The sequence below is a fragment of the Electrophorus electricus genome, chromosome 19 (assembly GCF_041902795.1).
Source record: "Electrophorus electricus isolate QZ-2024a chromosome 19, ASM4190279v1, whole genome shotgun sequence".
Taxonomy (NCBI): domain Eukaryota; kingdom Metazoa; phylum Chordata; class Actinopteri; order Gymnotiformes; family Gymnotidae; genus Electrophorus; species Electrophorus electricus.
In genome coordinates, this window is record NC_137515.1 from 19,335,001 (window position 1) to 19,355,057 (window position 20,057).

General features: G+C 46.8%; 3 protein-coding genes across 8 annotated transcripts in view; all 3 read right to left on the reverse strand.

Moving 5' to 3' along the window:
- atp6v0a2a (ATPase H+ transporting V0 subunit a2a) overlaps positions 1–4,862 on the reverse strand; it is an 18,923-nt gene extending 14,061 nt beyond the window's left edge. For 2 of the 6 annotated variants that reach the window (XM_027019094.3, XM_081701851.1), the window contains exons 1-3: positions 1,894–3,451; positions 1,101–1,179; positions 346–443 (exon numbers count right to left, since the gene is read on the reverse strand). In XM_027019094.3, the coding sequence (XP_026874895.3) occupies positions 346–443; positions 1,101–1,179; positions 1,894–2,010 (294 nt within the window). In that variant the 5' untranslated portion in view covers positions 2,011–3,451. Of the gene's footprint in view, positions 1–345; positions 444–1,100; positions 1,180–1,893; positions 3,454–4,665 lie in introns of those variants that run through there. The other 4 variants (XM_035535869.2, XM_081701853.1, XM_035535870.2 and 1 more) reach the window with 4 other exon arrangements.
- A 136-nt stretch (positions 4,863–4,998) lies between these two features.
- nfkbil1 (nuclear factor of kappa light polypeptide gene enhancer in B-cells inhibitor-like 1) lies at positions 4,999–7,308 on the reverse strand. Its single transcript, XM_027019076.3, has 4 exons — positions 6,770–7,308; positions 6,502–6,614; positions 5,892–6,006; positions 4,999–5,727 (listed from the first exon to the last, which is right to left on the reverse strand). Exons 1-4 carry the CDS (start codon positions 7,041–7,043, stop codon positions 5,129–5,131), a joined length of 1,101 nt encoding a protein of 366 aa, XP_026874877.2. The 5' UTR covers positions 7,044–7,308; the 3' UTR covers positions 4,999–5,128.
- Positions 7,309–14,926: 7,618 nt separating this feature from the next.
- On the reverse strand, positions 14,927–17,166 carry aplnrb (apelin receptor b). Its single transcript, XM_027019068.3, has one exon. It carries the CDS (start codon positions 16,993–16,995, stop codon positions 15,928–15,930), a length of 1,068 nt encoding a protein of 355 aa, XP_026874869.1. The 5' UTR covers positions 16,996–17,166; the 3' UTR covers positions 14,927–15,927.
- Positions 17,167–20,057: the final 2,891 nt, after the last annotated feature.

Consider the following 20,057-nt stretch of genomic DNA (forward strand, 5'->3'; position numbering starts at 1 on the left):
CAGAAAAAAAGCGATTTTCTGCAATTTGACATACATATTCAAAGACTTTGGGGTTATTATGTAATATTTAGACGAGTCCAAACCCTCTTCACAGACATCGTCCTTAGCGTTCAGTTTCCAAATGGAGACACCAGCTTCAGCTTCAGCATCACTCTGAAGAGAGTGATGAGCTATGTCAGGAGTTATGGGCTCGCAGAAGGTCTAACAGAGGGGTTGGGGACCACTGGATCTTATTACCAAGGTCCCTTTGCAAACTTCAGAAAGTGTACTCTGGGATTTATAGTCCCCAAAATACTGGCATAAGGCTGCGAGCAAACTGCCCTTCTGCAAGGGAAGCACAGTTACCATGATCTCCAGGACATGTTTAGGTGCAGGAGCCGCAGGACTGACGTCAGGTTCTGGAACAGCGATGTTCGCCTTTCTGATTTCTCTCAGGAGGTACCCTGTATGTAGACACACACACAACCTCTTTACATAGATACCCTACATTATATTCATTTGTACAGCAAAGCAGATTCTCTCTCTCTCGCTCTCTCAAGAACACACCCCTGGGACAAACCCAATGCAAAATCTCCTCATACACACACACACACACACACACACACACACACACACACACACGTAGCCTACATAGATACAGTCTCATACATGAACACATACAAAAACCAGACTAATGAAGATACACTAAAATTAGACTTGCTGTTATCACCATTGCCTTTACTATAAAAAAATGCTTATGTAAAAGATAGTTATTCCAACTGATAATTTACATATTCATTTACATATTCATCTTCAGATTACCTTAATTCTAAATGATGCGGGTTTGTAAAAATAACATTTACTCTCTAAAACAATCAACAAAAAACTTGTCAACCTTATGGCCCCAAAGATATATAACACTTTTTGTCACATTTATTTGTTGGCCATCATCTGTATTACCAGATCGCCTTTACCTTTATGGGTCCTTTCCAGATGTGAGCCGTCAAACGTGCAGTAAGAGACATTTTTAAACCCACTAAGCAATCAGACTACTGACTGGCACAATGAACATACTGTTTGGGAGGTTGCCAAACATGTTACGAAAAAAAAATCCCCCTTACCCAGAATTCTCTCCATCTCCTCACACCTCTTGATCTCGCTGACAAAGCGGCGTTGGAAGGGGCTGACGTTGGGGTTGAGCTGAAACGAGACATCTGCCGTCACATCTTCACGTCATCAGCTTTATGCGGAGCACGCCCAAAGCAGCCAGATTAGCACACGCACGGCAGTGAGTTTAGCACACGCACGGCAGCTCCCACTGCAGCTGCTGAGGCTAATGTAGGCTGACTCAGGTGTTTCAGTGCAGGGTGAACACTAAACCGGGCAATGGTGCACTTCTCCTGACTGGCAGGGAGGTCTAGTTTTAGGCACACTAGTTAGGAATTGTAATATGGACATCTCTCTTTCTCCTGATTCACAATAAAAGGGGGACATCTAATGAGAGTTGTGAATTCTAATAAGCTCTGCCCGCTGTTTAAACTCTACTTCATTACTAGTACACTATTACTCTGCCATTAGTGTTCTCATCACTGATGAGAAATAGTCAGAAACACAAACAGTAACTACACATTAACTACATAGGGGAGGGAATGTGTTAAAGCACTGCGGACAGGCTACAAACTACAGGCTTTTATTCGGCCCTCAATGGGACATTAAGGTTTCTGACACGACGCGACGCGGTTTACATGCACAGCTGTCTCATAGGTGGAACAATATCATATATTCAGCCATCCGCACTGGCGCACAGCTGCTGCAAATCTACCATCCGTGACCGGGAGTCACCAGCCTGGCCATCATCCGTCGGCCCGGACCGGTGTCCGTAGGCGGCCTTTCTGAGGAGGAAGGGAAACTCACATCTCGGAACTCGGCCAGACCCATCTCTCCGAGCTCACTGATGCAGTCGTACGCCGACCCGGACTGCAGGAACAGCTGCGCCAAGCACATCTCTTCGCTCCGAAAGCATGCACCCATCTTACCGAGCACCTCGATGCAGCCGAACCTATTTACACGAGCTGGGTTCGGTTCTTAATCACAGACTCACGACATCTGGGCAAGGCGGAGAATATTGCGATTACTCAGATCGTTCAGAAAGCATGCAAACCAAAATAACAACCGAAATAAGCCTATTTAAGTAAAGAAGAAGAAGAGCAGGTTTCTCTTTATGTGCAAAAAATGTCAAAGCAAGGTGACGAATAATTCGCCCGCGAGCAAGCGGACCGCGTCTTACCGAACGGACGCCACACTAACCCACGCTCGTGTGCACCTTTAACTACAGCCTCGCGATGATATGGCCAAACCGGCGGCAGTTAAAAAGACAGCAGACACACACTGTCCACCCTCACGAAGACACACGCGAGCTTTCAGCGTTAAATCGTTTAAAACGAGCGCAGCATAAAACCTCCCTCGCGCAGAGCTAGTCCCGTCTATGCCATACGGTGCGCCTTTAGGTTGCCAGATGCTTTATCTCTTTTAAATAAGTGAAAAGACCATATTTTAAGAGATTAAGACAGAAATGTCCCGAATGATCAAGAGGATTAGAATTGTTATACAAAAACACAATCTTAAGATTTAAAACAACGTCGGTCGTAAAGTCCGCTAAACTTTAGTTATTCTACCTTTAAGCCGTTTTAGAGGAATTTAGCACAACCTGGCAACCAGAGCATCCCTTAATGTATTCTGTGCTGTATTCTTCCGAGGCGACCATCTGCCTGTCCTTTGTCTAAACCCGTGTGATTTTTAACAGCTACATGACACGTCAAGTTTTCGCCGAAAAGCGGCCAACGAATGTTTACGTCTCAGATTTCCACGCGAGGCAAGTCCACCCGCGAGACCGCCACGTCCCAGCGGCACGTGCACGGGCGCGATGATGGTCGGCTATTTATACCCACGGCACGCGGGCTCAAATATTAGTTTGGGATCTGGGCCTTTAACGCTACTGAACTATATTATAAAGCTCCAACGTTAATATCACATTAAATAAAGTTTAAACACCTTTGTGGGTGTGTTGTGTCAGAGTAAGGACCACACCCAGAAAGCCCATGCACATTTAGACCCACCTGCAACCTGAAGGATTACAGCACTCCGTTCACATATTTACATTCTTTCACACTCCTATGTTTGTGGGTATATATGAATATATGGGTGGGTCTGTAGCATGTTTCCAGGGAAACAATACCTTTTGCACAGATGTGCAAGCAAAGTGCTTCATATATACATGGTGCACGCGTGCGTGTGGTAAGTAAACAGGGTTTCCAGGGAAACAGTATGTTTTGGTCAGAGGTCCTTCATTGGCAGTAAAAAGTGCTTCTGAAGTTCTTGTAGGTGAAACATGGTAAAATATCTTTTTCTAACATAACTTTGGCTGCACAGATGATGGAGGACCTCAGTCTGAGACGTCCTGTTTCTCTGGAAACCTTGTGGGTGTGCATATATATATATATATATATATATATATATATATATATATATATATATATATAAATATAAATACATACACTCAGTGAGTCACACACACACACACACACACACACACACACACACACACACACACACACACACACACACACACACACACAGCTCCAGAAAAAAATGAGACCACTACAAAATGATCCGTTTCTCTAGTTTTACAAATGGAACATTGCGGAACATTGTCAGAGCAGAAGGAAGCAAGTTTTCTTCCAGAAGTTTTTAAGTGGCTTGATTCATGCGTCCTTCACAAAGACAAATCTGCCCGATTCCAGCCTTGCTGAAACACCCCCAGATTACTAGTGATCCTGCACCAAATTTCACAGTGGGTGTGAGACACTCTGGCTTGTAGGCCTCTCCAGGTCTCTGTCTAACCATTACATGACTAGGTGTTGGACAAAGCTGAAAATTGCACTCATCAGAGAAGATGACCTTACTCCAGTCCTCTATGGTCTAATCCTTATGATCTTTCACAAACTTCAGTCTGGCTCTTCTTTGCTTCTCATCGATGAAAGTTTTTCTAGCTTTGCATGACTTCAGTGCTGCCTCCAGAAGTCTGTTTCAAACGTCCTCACTGTGGAAGTCACCCCAACTGCTGCATGCCGTTCTTTTTGTAGGTCACTTGAAGTTGTTAAGTGACATTCGAATGAGGTGGTGATCATCATGTTTGGTAGTTGTTTTCAACCTCTGCCAGTCTGTAGCTGTTGTCCCATGTGTTTGCTGCTTGACCTTGATCTTATGAACCGTAGTTTTTGAAATTTTCAAGATAGAAGCAAGCTGATGCTTACCGTATCCCTCTGCCAGTAAAGCTACAATTGAACCTTTCTTTTCTACTCTTTTGGCACGGTCTGTCGCTGTATTTGACTACGTTTACGTTTTGGGTCCTAGCACTGCTTTTCTCATCCAGCTGGTTCTATAACAGGAGAATAGTGATGACAGCAGCAGAGGTTTTATACAGTTGCTCGTTAGAACAGGATTTTGTTAAGGTGATCACCCGTTCAGCATCTCATTAAGTAGAATGAGGTGTGTGTGAAGGAATTCAACAAACACTTGAATGGAATGGCTGCTGTACATGTGGAGATGCTGATTTAAGAAATAATTGGAGTGGTCTCTTATTTTTTCTGGAGCTGTATGTATATATATACACAAACACACACACACCAGAGGTCTGGGAGTTTGAGTAGTTTGGGGGTCCTTAGTGCTCCAATCACCATGGGAACCACTGCTGTCTTTGTCTTACTCACTCACACACACACACACACACACACACACATATATAAAATATCGCTATTGCTATTGTACAACATTCTAACTCTGAATTTGAAATCAGGAAGAAACCAGTAAACATCTAAAATTGTTTTCTTTGCTTATTTAAAGTCGTCTTCTTTCACAGGTGGTGTCTACGGCCAATGAGATTAACCGTCCTCATTTCCAGAATGAGACTGTGAGACACATCCACATGTCATTAAGGAACCCATGACACCTGGCCATCACTGCAGCAAAATAAAATGCTTTTATGTATGAGGTGGAGAACACAAACACTTTATTTCTAGATTACTGTGTAGCAGTTCATTCTGTTAGTTCTTCACTGGCCAATGAGCACAACAGGCAGACAGCACTGCAGTCAGCGGAGGCTCTGTGCCAGTCTGTTGAGCTCCTGAGACAGGGCCGTGACCGTATCCAGGATCGTCTGCCGGTCTCTCTCAAGCAGCCGTCTGCCACACCGCTGGGAAAACTTATCCGGGTGCCAGAGAGCCTGCTGCCTTCTGAGAAGCTTCCGGAAGGCGGGAACGTCGGATCGGTCTGCGCCATGCAACATCACCGCCAGCATCTCGTCCAGAGAGCCGCGTGGGGCCGGCCAGGGGATGTCATCGTATCCCAGCATGCAGGTGGGGTCCGCCCCCGAGGAGGAGGCAGAGCTGTGGAAGGTTGCGGCACAGCGCTCTTCGTATCGTGTCTTCCGGCCCTGTTGCGTCTCGCTGTGTTTGCGGGCTGCACGCTCCAGGTATTCCCGGTGCTCCTTCTCCTGCCTGGCGTGGAACTCCCTGCGGCGCCGCGCTTCTTTCTCCTCCTCCTCGGCTCGTTCATGTTTTGCTTTCCTGGGGCGTGAATAAGCTCCGCCCCTCTGTGCTCTGGCCTGCTGCTTCGCCACATACTCCCGCCTGATCCGCTCCGCCCAGTTTCCAAAGTCTTCTTCCTCATCATCATCCCGAAGAAAATCATCTGGAAGAGACGAGAGGTTACGGAAGTGTTCGGCACTTTGACTTCTCAGGCATGCTAGGGTCAGTAAGATGTGGGTCACTGTGTAATAATGCCCAAGCCACCCCACACCCCACACCAAGCAGACAGCTGCATTCACATATCATCACGAGAATGAGCAACCTTACCATCATACTGTCCAAACATCTCGGAAAACTCATCCTGGCACTCAGCACGCAGTTTCTCCCTCCATTCGTGCTCAGGATCTGCTCGCTGGGGAGAGCCTTCACTGGGAGTCGCCCCCTACACAGAACGATAGTGTTACCTGACAGGGAGACACTCCTGTCACATAGCAAGTGGACATTCAGAGACACGTGTCCAGCCGCCAATGTGCCTCAGAGCAAAACACTGTCCTTGAAAATGGAAAACACTGGTAACTTGCATGAAAAGGTCTGCTAGATTAGAAAATGCACCGAAAAAACACTGAACTGCTATACGTGATAGAAAAAAAAGTGGAATTTGATTTATTCCTTCATTAACAATGAACAAACATATAAAAAGTATACAAAATAAACATGACTGAATTAACAGTACCATCATTATATCTTAATAACAGGCTATTTATAACCAGTGGCGGTCTAACATTACCAGCAATGTAAAAAAAAAAACCCACCAAAACACACACGTTACAAGAAAACTTTATCTAAACTAGAATACAGAATACTTTAGAGTAGCACGTGCTGATCACGTGAACAAAGAACGTCTCTGGACCACAGCTGATTTCCTGCAGCGTCATACCTGCACGAGCCTTATTCCCTGCAGCAGCGCGCGAGGGGTGACTCCGGCGTGGTTCGGCGTCTCGAGCGCGTCTGGCCAGTACTCGCGCAGAGGAAGCAGAACGTCATTGTAATCTGAGGCCGCGTGGAACAGATTAAAAAAGGACACATTACACAGACTGGATGTGTTTGCTTTCCGCGTGTTACACGCGGATTTGGATCGTCGTTGTAATCGCACAGAGTGGAGGCCGCGCTACGGACTCGTGGCGAGCCGCAGGCCGCTAGGTCACCTCGTGTTCCGTGCTTGCGCAGCCTCCTCGCGGCGAGGTGCAGCGCGGTGTCCCCGCGGCGGTCCGGGCGGAGCGGGTCTGCCCCGTGCTCCAGTAGCACTCTGAGCACGGCGGCGTCGCCCTGACTGCACGCTACGTGCAGAAGGCTCCTGTGCCTCCTGCCCTGCGAGAAGTTGAGCTGCAGACGCCTGTGCTTGCGCAGATAGGCCCCGAGCTTCTGCACGCGCCCCTGCCGCACGTAGCGCAGAACCCTGCTCTGCTGTCGCGACACCATCACTCGCTCGCTACCGTCCGCGGCTGGGTGCACAGCCTGGTAACGACTTTAGCAAGATAACCTCTTTGGTCTACAGAATCGCATATCTTACCTACTCGGTTACTGGTTCATACTGAACTTTGGATTGTTAGCTCGCTCTGACTATCAGACTATTGCATAAACTCGATTAGCTGGCTCAGTATTTAACACGTCGATAATAACACAACACGGACATTTACGAGCGTTACACACCGCAACTTCGGTACGCACACAAACACATCCCCCTTACACCTCTAGCACATATTCTAGTTCCGAGTGACTAGTAGGCTATCCGATGTAGTTCTCGTCTTCATCAGTAGGGGTCAGGGGCTACCAGTCTTACCAGTACTTTGACGACACACTTAAAGTGATGTGTAAGGCAACATGTAAATTCACATATGCCCTGTTATAAAAGACATGATAAAAAGAAAAAAATGTGAAGGTTGAGAACTGTGATTTCTAGATTAACCAGATATCTTCACAAGTCACATGGAAAAAGATAGATAGATTTCAGAACTGCTATTAAACAAATGCTGAAATGAAAGATTACTTTTATTGGAGATCACATTGAACTGACTCGTTAACTACTTACAAACATCCAGTCACGTATTTAAACCAGGTAGCAGTGCTACAGCCATTCAGGCCCAGTGAGGATGTATGCTGGGCTTTTATGTTAGGTCTTAGAAGAAGTGGTGTGTGAGGTCTCAGAGGGCCATCTGCTCAGTGCTAGAGGCAGTGTGTGTGAGAGAGTGTTTGTGTCAGCACGCATGTGTGTGGGACGCAGGTGTGTTTGGAGGGTGTTGTTATTGCAGGTGACAGAAGTAGCTGCAGGGAGATCATCCAAAAGTAGCAAAGTGCCAAAAGGGAACTGACCAGAACAGAGTCCCACAGGACTCAGTGAGTCACAGGGCTGTACAGAGTCCTGCAGGACACAGTGAGTCATGGAGCTGCACAGTGACCTGCAGGACTTAATGAGTCACAGGGCTGTACAGAGTCCTGCAGTGAAACTGATGTGTTAAGTTTGAATCTGTGAATGTTTAAAGGGGCTTCCTGCTGAAAACAGGTGCTTGTTAACGATTGAGATGTTAGTCATTGCGTGCGCATCCTGGTCTAGAAACAGTTTTGTGATTTCCCATTAATCTGTGTAGATGATTCAGATAAGGCGATTCTGGAGACAGAAATGTTTCACTGTGGACTTTTTCCACATTTTGATTACCGGTCTCATTGTTCTTTAACAGTGCTGATCTTCAATATATATATATATATATATATATATATATATATATATATATATATATATATATATATATATATATATATATATATATATATATTCCTTTGACAAATTAATAATATCAGTTACAAAGAGTTCCATCTAGAAGGCTTTGTTTCTTTAAAAAGGGAGTTCATCTCAAATCATTTAGATAATCTTGCAAAGATCTCTGTTTTTCCTTGAGTGTGTGTGTGTGTGTGTGAATATGCACAGCTGAGCCTACTAGGCACTGACAGGGCAGTCATTTACGGTGGGAGAGGGAGTGGGAGGGGGAGATCTGGAGGAGATGTTGAAGGGACTCTTTGTGCTGCATGGAGGATGAGTCGTCCTGCTCAGTTCCGGTGGCTTCCACGGCTCCTGAAACTCTCCACCCACGCAGCGTGTAGAGGTGTGGACGTGCTAATCCTGTGTAATCCTCCCCTTCAGACAGCGCAACCTGAGGGAGAAAAGGAGCCGCTGAGCATGCTCAGTCTATACCTATCAGCACAGATGCTCCTCACCAATCACCTATCAGCACAGACACTCCTCACCAATCACCTATCAGCACAGACACTCCTCACCAATCACATATCAGCACAGACACTCCTCACCAATCACCTATCAGCACAGACACTCCTCACCAATCACATATCAGCACAGACACTTCTCACCAATCACATATCAGCACAGGCACTCCTCACCAATCACCTATCAGTACAGATGCTCCTCACCAATCACTTATCAGTACAGACGCGCCTTAGCAATCACATATCAGCACAGGCACTCCTCACCAATCACCTATCAGTACAGACACTCCTCACCAATCACCTATCAGCACAGATGCTCCTCACTAATCACATATCAACACAGATGCTCCTCACCAATCACCTATCAGTACAGACGCTCCTCACCAATCACATATCAACACAGGCACTCCTCACCAATCAACTATCAGCACAGATGTTCCTCACCAATCACATATCAGCACAGGCACTCCTCACCAATCACCTATCAGTACAGACACTCCTCACCAATCACCTATCAGCACAGATGCTCCTCACTAATCACATATCAACACAGATGCTCCTCACCAATCACCTATCGGCACAGATGCTCCTCACTAATCACATATCAACACAGATGCTCCTCACTAATCACATATCAGCACGGGCACTCCTCACCAATCACCTATCAGTACAGACGCTCCTCACCAATCACATATCAGCACAGGCACTCCTCACCAATCACCTATTAGTACAGATGCTCCTCAGCAATCACATATCAGCATAGGCACTCCTCACCAATCACCTATCAGTACAGACGCTCCTCACCGATCACATATCAGCACAGGCACTCCTCACCAATCACCTATCAGTACAGATGCTCCTCAGCAATCACATATCAGCACAGGCACTCCTCACCAATCACCTATCAGTACAGACGCTCCTCACCAATCACATATCAGCACAGGCACTCCTCACCAATCACCTATCAGTACAGATGCTCCTCAGCAATCACATATCAGCACAGGCACTCCTCACCAATCACCTATCAGTACAGACGCTCCTCACCAATCACATATCAGCACAGGCACTCCTCACCAATCACCTATCAGCACAGGCACTCCTTTGTCGCTTCTCCGAGTTTCTGAGTCAGTAGCCTTCGAAACTGACCCTGGTCATTTTTAGGTGCTGAAGGTGTGTGATGTCCTTAATCAACATTGACACACATCCCTAACAGCCCTGGGAGGAGGGGTTGGGGAGTGTGTGTGTGTGTGTTTTGGGGGGGGTGGGGTCAGTGAGTGATGAAGCAGGATTTTCCTGTCCAGGAAAACCCTCCCCCCAGCCCTCAGCTCCCATCCACGCTCGTCAGGGAAGAATAGAAAGAGGGAATGTGAGGTGTGGAGAAAGGAAGCCAAAGGTCCACCAAGATTTTTTCAGGCATCACTGCACCCCCCACCACCAAACACACACACACATACACACACACACACACACACACACACACACCTCTGTGTGATATATCATGTCTCTGACTGTCCTCTGACTGTGTGATATATCATGTCTCTGACTGTCCTCTGACTGTGTGATATATCATGTCTCTGACTGTCCTCTGACTGTGTGATATATCATGTCTCTGACTGCTGAACTGTACAAATTGCACGAGAGAAGACCTCAAATCAGAATAAATATGGAAGGGTTGTAGAAGTGAGTTACAGAAGTACAAAAGTGTGGCACAGATAAACTATAAAGCTTAATATTATGAGAGTTAGGGGTTCTATATACACGTGTAGATTATGTACATGACGTATGGAGCCATGGAAGGTGCCTACAGACATCAGTACTGCACTAAGAAGGTATTACACTAAGAAACATATGTGGTGGAAAAACACATTATGTGATAAAACATATGATAACACAAATGAGAAATGTTTACATACATAAATGACTGTGTACATGAGATGAACAAGACATGTAAGAGTGGTGTGTGTATGATAGTATGAACAGGACACGTAACAGTGGTGTGTGTGATAGTATGAACAGGACACGTAACAGTGGTGTGTGTGTATTATAGTATGAACAGGACATGTAAGAGTGGTGTGTGTGTATGATAGTATGAACAGGACATGTAAGAGTGGTGTGTGTGTATGATAGTATGAACAGGACATGTAAGAGTGGTGTGTGTGTATGATAGTATGAACAGGACATGTAAGAGTGTGTTGTGTATGATAGTATGAACAGGACATGTAAGAGTGTGGTGTGTGTGATAGTATGAACAGGACACGTAACAGTGGTGTGTGTATGATAGTATGAACAGGACACGTAATAGTGGTGTGTGTGTGATAGTATGAACAAGACATGTAAGAGTGGTGTGTGTATGATAGTATGAACAAGACACGTAAGAGTGGTGTGTGTATAATAGTATGAACAGGACACGTAAGAGTGGTGTGTGTGTATGATAGTATGAACAAGACATGTAAAAGTGGTGTGTGTGTATGATAGTATGAACAGGACATGTAAGAGTGTGGTGTGTGTATGATAGTCTGAACAGGACATGTAAGAGTGTGGTGTGTGTGTGATAGTATGAACAGGACACGTAAGAGTGGTGTGTGTATTATAGTATGAACAGGACATGTAAGAGTGGTGTGTGTGATAGTATGAACAGGACATGTAAAAGTGGTGTGTGTATGATAATATGAACAGGACACGTAAGAGTGGTGTGTGTATTATAGTATGAACAGGACATGTAAGAGTGGTGTGTGTGATAGTATGAACAGGACATGTAAAAGTGGTGTGTGTATGATAGTATGAACAGGACATGTAAGAGTGTGGTGTGTGATAGTATGAACAGGACATGTAAGAGTGGTGTGTGTGATAGTATGAACAGGACATGTAAGAGTGTGTTGTGTATGATAGTATGAACAGGACACATAAGAGTGGTGTGTGTGTATGATAGTATGAACAGGACATGTAAGAGTGGTGTGTGTGTGTGATAGTATGAACAGGACACGTAAGAGTGGTGTGTGTGATAGTATGAACAGGACATGTAAAAGTGGTGTGTGTATGATAGTATGAACAGGACATGTAAGAGTGGTGTGTGTGATAGTATGAACAGGACATGTAAGAGTGTGTTGTGTATGATAGTATGAACAGGACACATAAGAATGGTGTGTGTGTATGATAGTATGAACAGGACATGTAAGAGTGTGTTGTGTATGATAGTATGAACAGGACACGTAAGAGTGGTGTGTGTATTATAGTATGAACAGGACATGTAAGAGTGGTGTGTGTGTGATAGTATGAACAGGACATGTAAGAGTGGTGTGTGTATTATAGTATGAACAGGACATGTAAGAGTGGTGTGTGTGTATGATAGTATGAACAGGACACATAAGAGTGGTGTGTATGATAGTCTGACCAGGATATGTCCTAGATCTGATATGTACCTGACGAGATAAACTGTGTATTTAACCAGGGCAACACTGAACTCTGTCTTCCAAAACAGCAATGGAGATAGAAAAGAAGATCACCTTAATCAATCTCCACCACCATGTCGATGTTGTTGGGTGAAGTACTCCTTCAGTTTGGGGAATATGGAAATACACAGAACTGTAAATTATGTAAGAATGTCGGACTTGCACGGCTGGGCTAGTGCTGGTTTGAGTAGAGCTGGGTATTGGGTCGAGTGGAGCTGGGTGCTGGGTTGAGTGGGGATGGTTGTTCAGTTGAGTGGGGTCAGAGCTTCGTTGAGTGTTGGGTGATGGGTTGTGTGAGGATGAGTGCTGGGTTGAGTGGGGCTGGACGGGTTGAGAGGGTACGGAGGCTGGGTTGAGTGGGGCTAGACGGGTTGAGAGGGTACGGAGGCTGGGTTGAGTGGGGCTGGATGGGTTGAGAGGGTACGGAGGCTGGGTTGAGTGGGGCTGGATGGGTTGAGAGGGTACGGAGGCTGGGTTGAGTGGGGCTGGATGGGTTGAGAGGGTACGGAGGCTGGGTTGAGTGGGGCTGGATGGGTTGAGAGGGTACGGAGGCTGGGTTGATTGGGGCTGGATGGGTTGAGAGGGTACGGAGGCTGGGTTGAGTGGGGCTGGATGGGTTGAGAGGGTACGGAGGCTGGGTTGAGTGGGGCTGGATGGGTTGAGAGGGTACGGAGGCTGGGTTGATTGGGGCTGGATGGGTTGAGAGGGTACGGAGGCTGGGTTGATTGGGGCTGGATGGGTTGAGAGGGTACGGAGGCTGGGTTGAGTGGGGCTGGACGGGTTGAGAGGGTACGGAGGCTGGGTTGAGTGGGGCTGGACGGGTTGAGAGGGTACGGAGGCTGGGTTGAGTGGGGCTGGATGGGTTGAGAGGGTACGGAGGCTGGGTTGAGTGGGGCTGGACGGGTTGAGAGGGTACGGAGGCTGGGTTGAGTGGGGCTGGACGGGTTGAGAGGGTACGGAGGCTGGGTTGAGTGGGGCTGAGCACACTGACTTTAGCGCAGGCTGCCTGGGGTCTCCTCGTGTTTCTCTCTTCCGCCTGTGGATGTTTTTTCCTTTGGAGGACCCAAGTAAATCAGCACAGCACGCCAGAGGTTTGCACCGTGAAATTCCCATAATCTATGAGGTCGAATTTCCATTGCAAATCCTTTTATGACGTCTTTGAAAATAGTCACAGAATGGTGGATATTTGGTGCAGAATGTAACCGGATACTTATGAAAGGTAAAAAGGGCCTTGCTCGGAATGGGGCCCACTCGCTTGTCTTCAGACCTCTTCAATGTTTTAGTCCATTAAAGTCTTCAGCTGCTGCCACATGTGCACATTACAGCACAGCCCAACTACAATGGCAGGAGGAGCATGTGCGATTGCGCTGTTTGGAAGCTACAGCTACATTCTTGGTTCTCAGCATGCGTTGGAGTTAGTTCTCTAAGATGAGGAGTATGTGACGTGAGCACCAGAGTCCTGCAAACCTCTCCGCCCTGGGTGCTTTGGACCTGGAGTTGTTAACTGAGCGGTCAAACGCACCTCCGACCGAGTGTCCGACCCGAGCCTCCGACCCGAACCTCCTGGAAACAACGACTTACTAAGCAGCTTGCAGCACCGACAGATAAACAAATAAACAAAATAAAATAAACATAAAGATGGCTACCAGGCCACACACATTCTTGTGGGGGAGTGGTCATGGACACACTTGTCCAAACACATACACACATGTGCCTGGTCTCACTGGGTCCTCTTATATAACAGGAACCCTCCCTCCATTCTCTCAGTCTTCCGCTCCTATCTGAAAGTCCCCGTGGTCCTAACCTCGAGCAGACAGAAGCCTCCCCAATCTGTCTGTCTCCACAGCCATACAACACTAATCTCCACCGTACATAGCTTTCTTTGTGTTTCTGTAGAACGGGGTAGATGATGTACTTTGGTGTGTCAATAATCATTTTTGCTTTTTCTATACTCTGCAATGACATTTTTATGCAACATAATCAGGATATGCACCATCATATCTATGGCTCACCAATGGCATGCTTTCTAACAGCTTTATAAACCCTCAGCCTACGGTTACATTCAGCAAATCGGCTTTAGTGAAGTGAAGGGATTTTATGGGAGTGTTTGTCTGTAGGTGTTTCATTAGAATGACTAAAATAATACCTCCAGCCTGTCCCTCCATAGCCCACCCACACCATCAGCCAGTTCAGCCTCTGGTGGGAGAGATTTTTAGATGCAAAACCAATCTGGCAGTATGTATAATGACTGACATTTTATGTTCTGATATACCAACTACCTTACACCTCTCCTCAATTTAATAACAGAAGTAAAATTTGAGAGTGGTTATATTTTTGAATGCGTGCACACACGCGCACAAACACACACACACACACACACACACACACACACACACACACACACACACAGAGCAGTTCTTTCCAGTGCTGTTTCTTGGGACTGTACACGGCTGTAGTTGCAGGGAAGCGTGGTCATAACGCTCATTTCCTCAAAGACGTTTGCTTTCATTCGGGACTGACGGAGGACAATAGCTGAGCCCCCCGCTGCCTGAAACCCGGAAAAGAGTGACGCCATCAGCCGGCGCGGAAGACATTCCGATGCAGCCTACCACTCCGACTCCCCTTGCTCTGACAGCAAAAACCAGCCATCATGCTTTTTTAACTGAAGAAACATTTTATTTGCAGTGTCATACAGTGAGTTCTCACAGGACAGCGGCTGATAAATTCATGACTGTTAAGTACACGTCTACCGGAGCACAAAGACACGTACCAGTCAAACATCTGTAACACAAACACACATACCAGTCTCTCATCTGTAAAAGCTGCCACCTATTAACAGGCCAACACACATTTGTCAGTTGCCATCTGTCAGTGTGATGACCCCCTCCAAGCCGGCTCCTCTGACTCCCAGCTCCTGACCCCATGTAGAGAAACTCTTTAATCGAGCTGTAACACTTGTTCTTGATGAACACCCTGCCTAATTTGATCCATAGCCGCAGAGAAGATAAGAGCCACAGCTCTTATCTACATATAACGAAGTGCTTAAGAAATAAAGCAATAAAATATGCAGCGTGTTCATATGCACTCATTTAAAAGTCGAGAGCAAATGTGTCCTCGGTTCCTCTTCGACCTAGTCAGACCACCCACCAGGGAGCCACTCATCTCCAGCTAACCACCCAGGCACAGAGTCCCTAACGCCCCAGAGCACAGCCGGAGCTTGCTCGGCAGTCTGTCTGGAGTGAAGCTGTGTGAGAACACGGGGAGAGGAGGCCAGCCTCTGAAGAGCAGATTCCAGGCCTCGGGGCCCCAGGTGTGGGGATCTCCCTGGGGAGTGTGTCGGAACCGATGCGGTTTCAGTCTATTGTGTTGAATTCACTCTCCACTCTTGGAGTCCCCAGTAGCAGTCAGTAAAAACAACACACACACACACACACACACACACACTCACACTCAAACAGGAGTAGCCGGATCCTCCAGATCTTTTGGGTGACACACACAAAGAGACAAGTCTGTGAGTGTCTCTCCAAGATTAGTAGCAAATTGGGCTTTTAGTCTGTGAAGGTCTGAACGCGATTTGGGCAGCACGGCTTCCTGTATCCTCCCCCTCCCCACCGGCATGACCCTCTGCCCGTCCCACCTCACACCTTGGTGGCGAGTGACTGCACCTCGGTCTTCTGAGAGGACAGAGAGCTGGCGGGGCTGGCGTGCAGGGCCTTCTTCAGGCTGAGCAGACACAAGCACTGTGAGCGGAAGCGCAGGTCGAAAAAGGCGTACAGGAAGGGGTTCAGGCAGCTGTTGACGTAGGCCAGGCAGGTGGCGTAGGGGTGCGCCAGCAGCAAGACGCTGAGCAGGGCGCACGAGTCCGGCGCCAGGCCCAGGTAGGACAGCGCGTCCATGCTCTTCACCACGTGGAAGGGCGTCCAGCAGGCGGCGAACACCACCACCAGCGTGGTGATGATCTTCAGCAGGCGCCGCTTCTTCTGGTCCTCCTTGCGTAGGTGGCCGAAGTGGCGCGTGACGGTGCAGCCGATGAAGCCGTAGCACACCATCATGGCCAGCAGGGGGAGGAGGAACCCCAGCGCCGTGGACGACATGCTCAGGCCGGCGATCCACAGGCTCTCCTCGCCGGGTCTCTGGACCACCAGGCTGAAGTCCATGGCGCAGGAGGTGCGGTTGGTCTCCTTGTCGTCCACTGTGGTGCGGAACAGCAGGGTGGGCGCTGCCAGAGCGCCGGACGTGATCCAGATGGCGGCCAGAGAGGCCTGCATGTGCCCCCGTGTGCGCAGCTGCGAGCTCGACAGGGAGTGTACGATGGCCAGGTAGCGATCCAGGCTCAGGCAGGTGAGGCAGAACACGCTGGCATACATGTTGAGCAGCACCACGTAGCTGCTGATCTTGCACAGGGCCACTCCGAACGGCCAGTGGTAGCCCAGCGCCGTGTACACTGCCCACAGCGGCAGCGTCACCACAAAGGTCAGGTCGGCCAGCGCCAGGTTACCGATGTACACGTCGGCTGCTCGCCGCTTGGACTGGGCCTTCCACACGGTGAAGATGACGATGCCGTTGCCTGAGAGGCCGAGGATGAAGATGAGCATGTAGAGGATGGGGATGAGGGAGTATGAGGGCTCCCATTCGTTGAAGTCGCACGTGTTGTTGCTCTGGAGATCGTAGTCGTCCTGGTAGTCGTACTCGCTCGTGTTATCCATGGTGCTTGCTGTGACCTGACAGTTCAAATTGTTCCAAAGTGTTAAAATTGTCTCTGTCCAGAAAACCAAAACAAAGTCTTAAAATCGTCTCAAGAGCTGGGTAAACAACAAAAAAGCAGCAGAGTTCTTTCTCTGGGACAGATGCTGTCCCTGGCTGAGCTCTGGTCTAAATGCTCCGAGAAGCGGCGCCTCCGTCCTTTTAAAGCCCAGCAGCCTGGAGCCCCTCCCCCTCCCCCGCGGCTCGCGCCCGGACATCTTCGCGTGCTCTGCTCTCCGCTAGTTTGCAGAGATTTGCATCTTAAGTAAATTAGTAAAATCAGTAAATTAGAGGGGAAACGCGTCTTTACGATTTTACGCGTTAAAGTGCGATTGAAAACATTTTGACGATAAGTTAGCGGGATCACCATTGCGTTACACGAAAGAATAAAATAAAACAGAACTAAACGTTTACTAACAAACTTCACTTAAACATTTATTTAAAGCAATATAAACATATAGGGCCTGATATCCTAAATTACATATTGTTTGCTATTAAATTAAACAAAATAGATCCATGTAGTCTTTGATGATTGCCAAAGCAAATCGATAGGAAACTAAATTTCTAGGCTATGGCCAAATTAAAGTGTCACGGGAAACATGAGACCATGTTTTTTTTGCGTTTCTTGTGGAAACAAGTCTGGACTAGTGGCTTTGCCCCAATGAAGATAAAGCCCAGTCGTTGGGAGGAAACGCGTGAACTGTCGTCGATTCGCGCACGATTTCCATGCCAATGCCTGTGGCTACAGCATCATAGCCTCCACAATGCCAGTTTCATACTTGCCCGTGCAAGTCTGCAAAACGTCTCGCAACGATTATCAAGTAATGGAGTGAGAATCGGAAGAAGTTTGTTTTAATAAGATAAACGCCTTTAGAAAGAAATCGTGTCTCGGATTCAAAGAACTGGACTACTTTCAATAAACCAGAAAATTAAACAAAATACTGACATTTTCAGTTTTTTAAAACTAAGTACGTAATAAACACTAATAATAACTATGTGCCTAGTTTAAAAATGTGCCTAGTTTAAAAAATAAAAGCAATTTAGCTTTGTCTACATGAAGTCATTCAATACACACACAGGCTGTAACCCCTAAATTGGAGGAGTGGCTCCAACAGATCCCAGGAAAGACAACTTTATTCTCAGTCCAGAAGAGCAAAAATACTGCACTCCCAGACCTCTGGTAGATCACACAGACACACACAGACACACACACTCTCAAACTCCCAGAACTATCTATCTATCTATCTATCTATCTATCTATCTATCTATCTATCTATCTATCTATCTATCTATCTATCTATCTATCTATCTATCTATCTATCTATCTATCTATCTATCTATCTATCTATCTATCTATCTATCGTTAAACCCTCACAAGGAAAAAGTTCAATCTTAGAAGAGAAGCTTCTGAATTTCCAGTAATATTTTTGAAGTGCTGAGGTACTTGAGCTGTGCTTAGCAATTCTCATTACAGTAAAACAATTTGTGTGTGGTATTGGCTTCTCGCTCTCTCTCTCTCTCTTTCTCACCCTCTCTCTGTGAGTGTGAATCTCCTGTGTCCTCTGGTCCTCTCTGGTCCACACCCAGAGATCTGTTTGTGTTGGCCGATGGTGTGTAATGTGGAACAAAAATTCAAGTCAAACAACCTGTATCACACATTCACAAAGTAAAATGAACCATTCTGGTGCTTTGTAAAATTTACAAAACTGACAGTAGCAATGTCAGAATTTCAGAAGCAGGCTGTGTGTGTGTGTGTGTGTGTGTGTGTGTGTGTGTGTGTTTAAGCAGGCAGGAGGCTTCACTCTGCACCCCGCTCCATCTATCAGCGGGGCACTATCAGTGGCGCCGAGGCCCTGACCCACAAAGACACAACTATCCCCCGTTTCACACACACACACACACACACACACACACACACACACACACACACACACACACACACACACACACACACACACACACATACAAACACATGCATGCACAAAACTATCCGCAACAGCCAGCCGTGCTTCACACACAAATACACATATGCACACACATCAAACACTCACACCCGCACCCACAAAACTAATCCCCAACAGCCAGCTGTGTCTCTCTCTCTCTCTCTCTCTCTCTCTCTCTCTCTCTCTCTCTCTCACACACACACACACACACACAAGGCACACAGACTCTTGCACACTTTCTAAAGCCACACACAAGTTCAACGACACACACCAAGCTGAGTAAAGGGTAGCACCGTTGGTGCAGACTTTGTGCAGTAGAGCACCATTACTGCTACTGGACTTGCTGTTCTACTGCTCTTACAGACTAACGGGTGTTGGGGCGACCCTAATTACTCCACTCCTTTCTACAGGATTATGCAGGATGACAGAGGAGTGTGTGCTGGGAGGACTCTAGAATGTTTTTTTTAATGATTTACGGAGTTGCAGAAGGAAAAGGATGTAGGAGTCTCCCACTATCCTCCCAACCACGCGAAATCCCCACCACCTGGGGACTCGTATTGTTCACCATTCTTCTAATAGTACAGATGTTTCGCTTTGCAAATTATGATATACGTAACTGTACATTTTAGCTCATCTTCTGGCAGCAAGCGGACCTGCATATCACCGTCAAGTTTCTGGTCTTTCTGCTAATATTTTTATTTCCGTGGCATGGACTTTTAGAAGTATAAAACTTAATTACTACATTTGGAACATAGTAATAGCAATTCAGGTTTTTTTCCACAAGTTTATGAAGCAAACCGAAAGTGATATCTTTATTAATCCTGCACATCTGCTCTCAGCACTACGGCAGGACACTTCGACACAACAGGACGCACGGTCAGGACAGTGTCCTGAACTTATTTATGTGGTTTCGACGCCTCCGCCACCTTTTTAAATGAAATTAAATAAAAAAGAAGTCGTATTAATTAAGTTGTTTTAATTTAATGGATGTTCTTCATGGGTCACCTTGCAGAAACACACCTGGCTCCTGTCCTTGGTGGTAACTCCGTCCATCCGGCATGTACGTGCGCTACGTGACGCCT

Excerpts from the sequence above, each read along its gene's own strand:
- nfkbil1 (XM_027019076.3), bottom strand. The coding sequence starts at position 7,043 with ATGGTGTCGCGACAGCAGAGCAGGGTTCTGCGCTACGTGCGGCAGGGG. Across the intron at positions 6,615-6,769 it reads GCGCAAGCACGGAACACGAG|ATTACAATGACGTTCTGCTT; the intron begins GTGACCTAGCGG and ends ACGCGGCCTCAG. Across the intron at positions 6,007-6,501 it reads AGGGAATAAGGCTCGTGCAG|GGGGCGACTCCCAGTGAAGG; the intron begins GTATGACGCTGC and ends CGTTCTGTGTAG.
- aplnrb (XM_027019068.3), bottom strand. The coding sequence starts at position 16,995 with ATGGATAACACGAGCGAGTACGACTACCAGGACGACTACGATCTCCAG.